General features: G+C 40.6%; 1 protein-coding gene across 3 annotated transcripts in view; it reads right to left on the reverse strand.

The window, feature by feature from the left end:
- ADK (adenosine kinase) overlaps positions 1-13,019 on the reverse strand; it is a 696,790-nt gene that overhangs the window by 637,678 nt on the left and 46,093 nt on the right. Inside the window, exon 1 of one of the 3 annotated variants that reach the window (XM_006887510.1) lies at positions 10,823-11,007. The exons of the other annotated variants lie outside the window; for them this stretch is intronic. Within the exon in view, the coding sequence (XP_006887572.1) occupies positions 10,823-10,836 (14 nt within the window). The 5' untranslated portion in view covers positions 10,837-11,007. Of the gene's footprint in view, positions 1-10,822; positions 11,008-13,019 lie in introns of those variants that run through there. 3 annotated transcript variants of the gene reach the window in all.

Raw genomic sequence — 13,019 nt, forward strand, 5'->3', positions numbered from 1 at the left:
CTTATATATGAAGTATATTATTAGAAAACAAGATTTGTCCTAAACTTCTAATTTAAAAAGTAAAGTGGCAAATTAAATAGTTGGTGTTAGGGGCCATGGAGTCAACTACAAATTATAACCACCCTATGAACAAGACCTCTGAACCTTGCCCTATCCACTGCATCCTGAGCATCTCCAATATGCTTGAGTCCACTGGTGACAAGTCACTATGTCAACCCACCTTGTGGAGGGTCTTCCACATTATCATTCGCATCTTGGCTATGATGTTTGAGCACATCTGATTATACCTCATTTACTCTTTGTGTATTCTTGGACCATGTGTGATGAGATTAATATCTCAATAAAATAGATAATATGTGAAAAAAGTGCTGTTTGTTTTTTCTTAAATGATTTCATTTATGTGTACATAAGACGTAAACAGTAGAATCTCATGATCACCTAAAGATCTCTCTTATCTTAAAGAGGTTACTACATGACTGAATGATTATCAGAAACCTTGTCATCTCTGCTGGTGAGCATGGTGGAGCCTAGCTTAAGGCAATAAAGCATGAAAAAAGGGGAGAATTTAAAGAAGACTGAGGAATGGATGCTTTTGAATTGTGGTGTCAGTGAAGAGTAGTGAATATCTCATGGACTGCCAAAAAATCAAACAAATCAGTTTTGGAAGAAGTGCCACCAGAGACTTCATTAGAGGCATGCATGGTGAGACATCCCCTCAAACATTTTGAGTCTGTTATCGGGAGGGCCAATCTACTGAGAAGGGCATCATACTGAGAAATGTAGAGCTTCAGCTAAGGATGTGCTGACACAGTGACTGCAACAACAGCCTTATGCACAGGAGAGACTGTGGAACAGGATGGAGCAAGGTTTTGAGCCTCTCATACTCAGGGTTGCTATATGAATGGGAGTTGAATCAATGGTACCTAACAACCACCACAACATATGTTGTCAAAATAGGGTGAGCTAGGATCTGTACATTCTACTCTATCTTGGCCTTAAAAAGAAAAAAGAGAACAGACTAGAGAACTGTTTGTGTGCCCAAATGTATGCTAGACTCTTCCTTTCTCATACTGAAGAGCTCTTCGCACTGACCAGCATCATCTACTTTTCTTCCTTTACTGGTCCACTCCTCTTAGCATACAGTTGAAATTTCTAACCTTCTTTCAAACAAAACTACACATATATTCCAATTACTCATATTTCCCCATTCCTCTTCACATCTAAATACTTCTAAAAGGTTTTTCTATGTTCCTTTAATAGCAACTTTCCCTAAACGGACAAAATTGTTCATTTTCAATTCTGTTTTCAGGAGCACATGTGTGACATGATGATTAACATTTATGTAGCAACTGTAGCTTATAAAGCAGTGTCACATATGCTATGTCCTTTAATCTTCACAATGACACTGTGGGGTAGGTATTGCTACTGTATATGAACAAACAAGAGGCTCAGAAAGATTTAATAAACTGCCAAAGAACATACAAAACTAAATGAGTTCTCACTTCAATCTTGGGCTTTCTTGTTCAGTAGCCTATACTTAGATACCCAGAACTCCCTTTATACAATACAAAATATCTAACCAGTTGGGGGAGGGGGAGGAAATAAAATCTAGCACACAAAAAAATATGCCTCAATGTTAAGTAACATTACAATACCCAAACCTACTATGTAAGTGGCCAGATAATTTATTCAAACAGGATCATTTTGAATAAAGGAGGAACTACTGATAAATATGCCAAGATAACAGACATGACCCAGGATTCTTCTAGACAAATGAGGACATATGATGATCCTGTTTATAAGACAAATTTGCTATTTACAAGAAAAACCTGTACTTTTGCACTATTTATTTAAATAACTGTTTAATGCCAAGGAAGTATGACACAAAAAAGCAGCTCATATTACTGTTAATAAACGTTGCAGGAAAGAGTTAACAACACAAAAAACAGCCTGGACAATCATTTTAGTTCCAATTTTTTTTTTTAATTTTTTTATTTTATTATTTTTGTGGGAGTGTACCGTCAAATCAGATCTGACTGGTACAGGAGGAGATTGTCCCTCCTTCCCCGGCAGAGCATCTGGTGGATTTGAACCGAGTGCCTCTGGGATTGTAGTTGCAGCTCCTTGCCACTAGGCCACCAGAGCTCCCCTGTAGTTCCAATTTTATCTTTGACAGTGCTGCATAATGTAGCAATAGGGTGGTTATAAACATTTGGACTTAAAAAACCTTGTATGCGTTTTCAAACAAAGATGACCTACTTATAATAGAAGCGTTAACAGCCAACAACAATGTACAGTCCTGCAAGAACCTGGGTTAGCCCTTCACAATCTTTCACAAAACAGCTTCATTTCTTTCAAAGCTCACTGGCCTCAATAAATTCAAACCATGAAAAAGTTTTTGCAGCAATCTGAAATTTACAATTCTTAGGAAGACACAGGTCCTAGAATGAGTGTAGATTGTTTCAAGGTTCCAAAGAAAGCAATCAAACAAAGGGAGGGAGGTTTACATCTTATCCAGATTTTAGTCCCTAAATGATTATTTCAAGCTGAATCTTTGGCAGGGACTCACCAGGTATTCCAAGCAAGATGGTTAAGAATGTACAGCCTTGGGAACCCTGGAAGGCAGTACTTTGTCCTTCTGGGCCACTAGGAGTCAGAATCAACAGTGGGCTGGGTTTGGTTTGGATTATATGAATGTTCTCCATTTGAGTGGGTTGGCAGATCCCATTGAATGCACCGCAAAAAGTCCTGAGTGTTAGAAAAACACCACAGGACTTCACCCACCCCCAACCCACATAAATTTTCCAATGTGAGCCCACGTCACTGAAGTGGTTTCAGAATCATCATGCAGGGCACAGTCATGTCCAGAGTCCCAGAATAGTCCTGAAACAAACCTCTGACTGGGCACCTCAAAAACACAGCTGAATAGAGCCCCTCAACTCGACAGTGAACGTTCGCCAGTCTTCCCGCCTCCTTTTCCCGGTATTCTTGGGCACAAACCCAACCAAAACCCACTACTGGGAAGTAACTGTGAGCAATGGCCAAACCTAGACTAGACACTGATGTTAGGAAAACAAGGCAATAGTCAGAAAAGTGTTTGAAATAGTGTTGTTCAGTGGAAAATACATAAAGTAGGAATCAAAAGAAGTTACTTCTATTTTAGGCTATAACCTTATCTAACTAGGACAGAAAACTTCATCTGTGCCTTAAGATTCATTCTGACATCCACTATTCTATGCCTCCTGAATTTAAGGCGCAGATGGTGCAGTGCAACCAAAAGGACAGAGGTTCAAACCTACCAGTCACTCTCTGGGAAAAAGATGAGCAGCTCCTTCCTATAAAGAGCTATAGAGTCTCAGAAGATGGCAGCAAGCTGGCATGAGTTGAATTAACTCAGTAGCACTAGGTTTCGGTTTTTCCTACGGGGCAAATTTTAAAAATATCAATTTCTCAAATACATTCTATCATTTTCCAAATGAAGGCCTCCTGGAACCTGATATACATAGCAAAGGACTAGATACAAGTTGATCTTCAAGGATACCTGGTTTTAGAGTCTGCAACTTTAAATTCATCAATAGTAATGCAGTAGAATACAAATAGGAAAAGTCAAATACATTTCCAGACAAATCTACTCAAAGACCTTATTTGTTTTCACATTTTTGCTTGATATAATAATTTCGAAATTCTTACGAGTGCGACAGGGAGCTCTGGTAGCTGAGTGGTAAGAAATTGCGCTGCTAACACAAAAAGACACAGTTAAAATCCACCAGATGCTCCATGGGGACACGATGGAGAAATCCTGTGGAATTCACTGCCTCTGAAAACCCACCGGAGGATCAGCTACGGTTGGTTCTGAGTTGGCAGTACTCAACAATAGTGCTACAATGAACATAGCATTGAACCAGGAGTGTCTAGAGATACACATTCTAGTTCAAAATGTGCAACTATACATGGGAATGTGAACTCTGGGCTTCAGTTTCTTCAATTATAAAATGAGGAATGAGTTCATTTAAATGAGTTTCCTGTTTAAAACTTTAGATTCAAATATTTATTTGCAGATGCCAATATTCTCTTGACTCTAAGTATGTTCAACAAGATATATTATTTATAAAACATCTTCAGCTTTAAAATGATTTTTATTCCTAACAAACAACCACATGGATAGAATATCATAAAATCTTATCAATACTGAGTATTCCATTAAATAAACATCCAGAGCATAAAAAGAAAAGGGAGATCAGTAACCCGGTAAAAGACCCTCAGTTACAACTCAACTATAGTGACTTCTTGACCATTAGTTCTCATTGATTTCCAACTTTACATTCTCTCATAGTCATTACCTGTTACCTCTTACAATATTTGGGAACAATTATTTTAAGTGTGGTATAAAAACAAGGACATTGGACATCAAGTCAAATTTTAATAACCTGTATCACTCTACCAGTAAACAAAACAACAATCCAATCCCCTTTAACATTAACTCATGACAATCCCCATTAGGTTTCTAAAACTATTAATTAATCTTGACAGAAGAGTGCCTCTGTTTTGCAGAATGACTGGTAAGCTCGGAAAGCAGCTCAATACATTATGTCATCAGGGCATAATACAAAAGATCAACAATGCATATCTTAGAAATTATATTGTTATCTTTAGTACAAAATGGGAACATGTCTAACATCATGACTGTAGAGCCTAAATCTGAATTACTGTCCTCTTAAAATAAAATAAATGGCATAAATACATTAAAGATGTTACATATGTTAAACGTCATTGTCATAGCAAATTGTCATTGGCTGGTATCTGTAGGATTGCCAATTCATAAAAAGCTGTCATTTAAATTGTGCAAGCATTATGGAAAGCAGTTTGACACTTCTCAGAAAGTTGAGAATAGAAATACCATTTAATCTAGCAAAACCACTACTAGATACACATCTCAAAGAAATAAGAACTGTCACACAGATACATGCACACCCACGTTCACTGCAGTATTGTTTACAATGGTAAAGAGATGGAAAAACAGAAGTACAAACAGATAGATACAGAACCATGGTACATTCACACAATGGAGTACTATCTAACACTTAAAAGACAACAACCAATTAATGAAAGACTAAGGTAGAGGCATCTAGAGATCATTATGCAGAGCAAAATAAGCCAGTCACAAAAGGGCTACAGTGAAGGTCCACTATTATGCACACAGAATCATTCTTGAATGGTCACCAGGGACAGGAATAGAATCTTACCAATAGTAAGTTGAGTTTAGTCAAAGAAAATATAATAGAAGGGGCTGATGAGACATTGTAATTAACTGTATTAATAATTGTAATCAACAAAACATATATGAATGATCAAATTAAAAACCCATGAGTAAATTTTACTTAAAAAAAAATTTTAAAGAGTAAAAAAGGCAATGTGTATACTCCTGAACTTAAGTTATCAAATGCTTTTTATCATTCAACTACATTTTATCCACAAAAGCATCTCTTTTAGGAAATTTAAATATACTGTTTCCATATAAGAGCTTGAAGGGCTGGATTCAGTTCCCAGTTCTGTCACTAAATGATTTTGCATTTTGTGCACAGTCAACTTTTCCTCATCTCATTTCCTCAGGATAAAATGTGGTAACTGGTTAGACAGCAATTGAAGATTTTTTAAAAAAATCATGCCATTATAATTCAAGATAATATGAAATGCAAAATAAAATCTGAAGAATTTAAGTGTAACTTTATTGTTTCTTATTTATTCATAATTATTCTTTAGCACCAACTAAAACCAATCACCCCACCTCTATCCCCAAGCAGTTATAACTTGCATGGCAGACTGGCCATCTTTTTCCCATGGAACCACAAGTGGATTTGAACCACTTGCCTTTAGACTGAGAGGACAGTTCCTTTACCCAGCAGACCACCAAAACGCTCCCCTTTTGAGAGAGCGAGTTAAAATTCTTTATGAAAGAAAGGAACTATGAAGTTACTGGGTGGCACAAGTGGTTAAGTGCTAGATTTCTGGTTCAAACCCATCAAGAGGCTTCCTTGAAGGTCCCAGCCTTAAAAACCATGTGGAGGTCAGTTCCACTGTACACATAAGAGACTGCCATTGGGCCTTAAATCCACATACCATCAACTGTTTTAATTCCTTCAAATGAGTCCCTAAGTTGAGCAAATGGGAAAGCATTAAACTGCTCACTAGAAATTTGGAAGGTTGAGTCCACCCAGCGGTTTTGTGGAACAAAGGCCTGGAAATTTACTCTCAAAGAAAGGAGCCATTAAAAATCTCCTGGAGTCCAGTTATCCTTTGACACACAAAGCGTCAACACAATGGCAGCTGGTTTTGTGTTGAATGGTTTTTGGAGTGTCTTTCTCTCTCTCTCTTTTTTCACCCGCTTTTTATTATGGTTTGTATGAAAGTTTACAAAACACATTTCTTTTCCACTCTGCAATTTGTTGTTAGGTGCTATCAAGTTGCCTATGACTCATAGCAATCTTATATACAATAGCTCTGAATCCTGCTCAATCCTGAGCCAGCCTTATTGTCTCTAACAACACCTAACCCCATTACCCCGTCACTGAGTCAATCATTCTCATTGAGGTTCTTCCTTTCTTGCACTGTCCCTCCACCCACCCAAGCAGTCCTCTCCAAGGACTGGTCCCTTCTTGCAGTATGTCCAAAGTACATCAGGCAGAACTTCAGAATCCTTGCCTCTGAGGAGCAGCCTGGTTTCACCCTCTCTAGGATGAACCTGTTTGTTCTCCTTACAGTCCATTTAATACTCTTCTCTAGCACCACAGCTCAAAGGCATCAATTCTCCTTCTATCATCCATACTCATTGTGCAGCTTTCTGATGGACGTAACTGTGAAGACTATAGCCTGAATCAGGCGTACCTTAGACTCCAGACTGACATCATTGCTCTTCAGTACCCTAGAGATGTCCCTAACAGCTCACTTTCCCAATGCAATTCTTTTGATTTCCTGGGAGCTCTGGTGACCTAGTGGCAAGAGCTGCACTGCAGTCCTGAAGACAGGCAGTTCAAGGCCATTAGCTGTTCCACAGGAGAAGGAGGGGCAATTTCCTCCCATTCTATTAACTGCCTCAGAAAACCAGCGAGAGGGTCTGACTCTAAGGTACCCAACAACTCAGCAATTTACATACATTTTCTTTCTTTGTAACCATGTCACTCTTCCTCCTTCCTCCCTTAGTTCCTTGGGCAAATGTCCTTTTGTTCTTGTATATCACTGTTCTGATAAGTTCCTCAAGTTTGTTATCTCTCAGTTTTTAAGTATGTTTATTGTTTGGATGAAAGATGATCTTCAGGAGGTGGTTTGGCTTCAGGTCTGAAGGATCTTTAAAATTCACAGTGTCCAGTCACCAGTCTTCCTCAGACTAGTAAGTCTGCTCTTTTTTCATGTTTGGTGTTTTTTTTTTTTTAAAAATGTGTGTACCCTCACCCTCTTTTCTCCCCCTCCCAGTAAGTCTAGGATCTTCTACTATGATCCTGATCAGAGCTGAAGGTTGTGGCAGCCAAGAACTCTCTGGTCCCTGGGGAGTAGAGGTTCTAGTATGTTCTCTAGTCCCTTGTTGCAATTGTTTCCTGAGTCTTTTAATTTCTTTGCTGCAGATGAAGAGACCAATGGGTATATCTTAAATAGTGATTGGTAAGCTTTTTAGGATCCCAATTGATACAACAGTAGGACACAGGACTTTGTCTTTATAAACTGTTATGTCAATTGACCTACATGGCCTAAGTGCCCAAGCCCAGTAACTCATTCCCTCTAGGTGTCTTGTAATGGCTGGGGAATTTTCAAAATTTTGCCTCCTGAATGCTGCTCTACAATGTCCTTGTATATATTCACAGCAAATACAAATATGTAGAAACATATCCTCTCCATAGGGTTGCTATGAGTCACAGCTGACTTGATGGCATCTAACAACATTCACCAAATCTATATATACTGTGGCTTACCACCATTTATCCTCTTACATCTGTTCAGTTTGCATCTACTTGTAAATACTGTTTATTTATTGCAGGATTGTATATATAAAACCTTTTTTTTTTTAATCTCTTACTCTTCTTTTGCTTTGTTCATATTATGCTGAACTCCCTCTTACTGCATATTGCCTTTCCTTTTACCTTTTACTATGTTTACTCTTCGTTGTTGTGTACGTCGACCCTCTAGTTGGTTTTCAGAGACAGTTTAATCACCCAGTGGAGACTGCTCATCTCTCTCCAATGGAGTTGCTGGTGAATTCAAACCTTAGGGATGGCAGCACAGCTCCTTACCACTAGGTCACCAGAGCTCCCCCTACTCTTTAGTTAGTCATTTACCCTTCATTACCCTCCTACCCAAAAAAAGGATGTTATTTTCTTTGTGTAAACCTATTCTCTACTTTTATAAAAGAAAACTCAAACTGTGTGTGTGTGTGTGTGTGTGTGTGTGTGTGTGTGTGTATTGGTCTTCTTGTGAGTGACTTATTTCATTCAGCATAATGTTCTCCAGGTCCATTCACATTATGAGGTGTTTTCACAGATTCTTTGTTAATCTTTAATGTTTCAGATTATTCCATTGTGTGTATGTATATGTCATAGTTTATTCATTCATCCAGTAATGGTTGCTGCCCCTCTTTTGCTTTTGTCAATAAAATCACAATGAACATTAGTATGCATATGCTTACTTATGTCACAGCTCTTACTCATCTACCTGATATACCTAGTAATGAGATTGCTGGGTAATATGGTACTTCTAGTTCTAACTTTTTAAGGCTGCATCATATCATTTTGCAGAGAGGCTGTACCATTTCGTAGCCTCACCAATACTCTAAGAGAGTCCTAATCCCTTCACACCCTCTAACTAGCACTTTCACAGTGGCTGTAACATTTTACAATCTCACCAGCAGCATAAGAATGAGCCAGTCTCCCCAGATCCTTGCCAGAAGTCTAACTTCTCTATATGCTTGCCAGAAAATGTTTTCTGTTTTTCTGAACTTTGCTATTACTGCTGGGATGAGATGGTTTTGATATTCAGACAGACTAACAGAATAGCTGCAACAGTGGCCTGCGGCAGTGGGCTCAAACAGCAGTGATTTCGAGGATGGCACAAACTCAGGCAATACTTCACTCAGCTGGTCAGTGATTTGGAGGCAACTCAAAAGCATCTAACCACCACCATGGCTAATGAGTGGGAGCATTTTTGCATGTGTGTTGGCTGCCTGTATGTCTTCTCTGGGAAACGTCTGCTCACGTCGATTGCCCAGTCTTTTTGTTGTCAATGTGTTGAAGTTCTCTATAACTGTTCAAGATTAGTCCCTTGCCAAATATGTCAATGGCAACCAGTCTTTAGTATTTTTTCATAGTATGTTAAACAGGATCAGGGCCAATCTTTTAAGTCACACCTTTGAAAACAACAAACCTTCAGCCCAATGTAGAGCTGAAAAATGTGGAAAACTAATGTTGAAAGGATAAATCCTGCTATAGCTGCTAAACAGTAAAAGCTTTTGACTTGGTGTTACTCCATTCAGTAGCTAGGCAAGATGGGCAATTAGAACTGAGTCCACATAAAAACTGATTAGCATGGAAAGTATTTGACTCACACATCTAATTAGGAGCACAATGATGGGAATGGCAGAAAGAGTGGGTGGAGAAAGAGGGCTTAAAGCCTGCTATAAAAGTATAGTCCTATTTCATTCTAAAATACTGTTAGCTTTAAAAGTTTATAAGCCCCCATATAATTTAATGTGACATCATTCCATAGAAGTCTCTGTTTTAGAATCTGAATTTCCTCTGTGTTAGAAGAGAATTATGCAATTTATGAAAGAGACTGCAAGACACATTGAGCAGAGCTGCATTTTACCTTACCTTTAACTTAAGGTTAGAATCTTAATACTGTGTAGTCAAAATTCCCACTGAGAATCCCTTAAATAGCTAGACTGAGACCCCTAGAAACTCAATATACCAAAACTGACTCTTTTTTGTTCTGGAGCCTCTACCTATTTCTGGGGCAATGAAGGCCAAGGTCTGCTTTAAAACAGGCAGGTAAGAACACTGGGTAAATAAGGTGATTTGTCTCTTTTTATAAATAGTTGAATTAGCGTGTAAGTTAAACACGGAATTGAAGCTACATAGACAAAGTGGCCAGGCCCATGATCCTGACGCTACTAACAACAATTTCAAAAAATCTTCAAAAGTCTGGAAGATCAATTTGGGCATAGCCTCTTGCTTCGTTAATTTTATCTCTGCAATCTCACAACGCATATTTCACGAGAGATCTTCGGATGAAAAAGGTGCCTTTGGGAATGAGTACTAATTCCAATCATAAGTAAATATGTTAAGGGCACGCGATTTCTCAACTTGGGAGCAACCCACCTGCGTCAAAGAAAAGGCCAACTCAGGAGGTCCGATCGTGGCCACCAATGAAGTTCTATTGGAGGGCGGCATGACATGCAGGCAGGGACACGGTGTGTGCACGTCAGCCTCTTAAGCCGGGGGCCACTCCAAGGGGGAAAAGCAACATCTCTCATGCAAAGTACCCTGCACACAGAGAAGCTTCTAAAGCTTGACTGATATTTGGGCAGGGGTCTCCTCAGGGAAGCAGCTACTAAAAGGGCACCACCATGTGTCACTGACCCCTAAACTTCTAAGAAAACCAGAAAGAATTCAATTAAAAGTGCAGGAAAGAAAGGAGGGAAAAGTGCAGGGGGAGCCACTAACACCAGAAGGATCAGGGCGACGGGATGCTCCAGACCACCCAGGGGAAGGGCGGCAGTTCTCAAGGGACTGACGCCCAGCAAGGGAGTCTAGGCGCCCAAGCAAGCACTCTCTCCCATTACCTGACGGCCGTCATGGTTTCACCTCCCTGCCTTCCGCAGCGGCACCCGCGTGCGATGTTTCGGCGTCCCGCACCCGCAGCAGCAGGTACCAATACCACCGCTCCCCAGCGCCGGCACTCCGCAACAGCGAGCGCGTCCTCACACACCCCGCGCACGGGCGGCCCCGCGAGCCGGCCCCGCGCGCTGATTGGCCGTGCCAGCCGCGGGGGCGGGCCCTCCGCCCAGTCAGGGTGGAAGGCCGAAGAACGTGCTCGGGCGCCGCGGGCCAGAGCCGACCGCCCACCCTGCTCCTGTGGCTCTCTGCGCCGCGGCTAGCGGGCGGGCTAGCGGGTGCGGGGGCCATCTTGGCTCCGGGTAACACCGTTCCCCCCGCTCTGGCTTCCTTACAAGACGTGAGGCTGGGTGCCCGCCTCAAAAATGGCCGCTCTGACTGGCAACTCGTATGCTAGTCACATGGTCTCGGATCTACTGCAAGTTCAGGGCGCGCTAACTGGACTTAGGAAAGGGTCGCAGGCTCGGAAGCCAGGTCATGCGAGGCAAGTCAAATCTTTGGTGATGGGGTTTACCTGCAAGGCCCATTTGGGGGGGGGGGGGGTGTAAAAGACTAGTAGAAGTTAAACACTTGGCGGCTGCAGCAGCATATGGTACTTTCGAACTCACAGCTTTTGAGAGTCAGTTGTTCATTCTGTTGATCCCTAGAAGTTCTTGGGAAGGATCTGAGGTTCACTTTAAACCTAGTGAATCACATTCTAGAAGCGTGAGGCATGGCATTGGTATTTTCAGCACATTTACTGGTGATCTGTCTAGCTATTTGAATGGAAAGTTTTAAAACTGCCTCTAGGCTAAGGCGATTCTAATTTAGATTACCTGTTCATCACCTCAACTCTCCTGACTAGTAAGCAGTGCGCTAAGACAGGTATCTAATATCACATGCATACCCTAAACCCTAACTTCGTAATTTGTTACTGTTAGGAGTGTCAGCAAGCTAAATTCAGTGGGGTTGCAAAATTGACTGAAACACTAAGATAACGACAAGACTAATTCCAACTGAGGGTGAGAGAAAGGAAAGAGGGGAAAATCAGTACATGCTTTAAGACCAAAAAGAGCTTTATCTCTCTTCCCTTTTAGGGTCGCTATGAGTCGCAGGCGACTCGACGGCACATAACAACAACAACAAAAACAGTAACATTGAATATATTAACAGGCTGCAGTCTCCAGTGACATTCCTGACCATATAGGAAGGTGATAAATTTCAGAGATCTGAAAGCAGTTATATAAAAAACACAATTCAACACCCGCAAGCTGTGACGTTTACAAATTTTTAACATTTAGGGAGCGCTGGTGGCCTAGTGATTAAGACGCTGTGCTACCAACCCCAAAGAAAACGGTTCAAATCCACTAGCTGCTACATGGGAGACAGACGGACAATCTCTTCCTATTACTGCTTCTGAAAACCCGCTGGAGGGTCAGCTATGGGTTGTTTCCGCTAAATGTGGCAAAATGTAGTTACTGTAATGGAATGGATATTTAACTTCATTTAATTTTTATTGCGTTTAAAAGTTAAAAACTGAAGCAATGTAAAATATTTTACACTAATTAAACACAACTTTATTGTTTTCATTAGACTATACATGTTTTTAACCACTGAAATTTAACATGCAAATAGAAGGTGCTACACTTGTAATAGGGTTAGCTATGGATTAGTTCTGACTGAAACATCCACATGGTTGTAATAAACACACAATATTTTTCAAATATTATGAGAAAAAAGAAGGTAAACTATCCCAACAATATTTTTTTTTTCTTGTGTGTACTATGGAGTCCTATCCAGCTGGCACAAGAGGATATTGCCTATCCTTCTTCCAGCAGGACATCGGGAGGATTCAATGTCTTCGGGATTGCAGTACAGCTTCTTGCCACTAGGCCACCAGAGCTCCTTTCCCAGCAATAATTTTTGTACTGATTACATGTTGAAATGATGCTCTGAATATAGTAGGTGGTGGTGGTTGTTGTTGTTATGTGCCGTCGAGTTGCGTGCGACTCATAGCGACCCTGTGTACAACAGCCCTAAACTCCGCTCTGTCCTGTGCCAATCGCACCGTCTCTGATACTCCCATCCCAATTATCCCAGTCACTGAATCAATCCACCTCATAGAGGGCCTTCCTCTCCTGCGCTGTCCCTCCACCCTCCCAAGCA

Source organism: Elephantulus edwardii, unplaced genomic scaffold (genome assembly GCF_000299155.1).
Source record: "Elephantulus edwardii isolate Elephantulus edwardi_28Jun2011 unplaced genomic scaffold, EleEdw1.0 scaffold00058, whole genome shotgun sequence".
Lineage (NCBI taxonomy): Eukaryota > Metazoa > Chordata > Mammalia > Macroscelidea > Macroscelididae > Elephantulus > Elephantulus edwardii.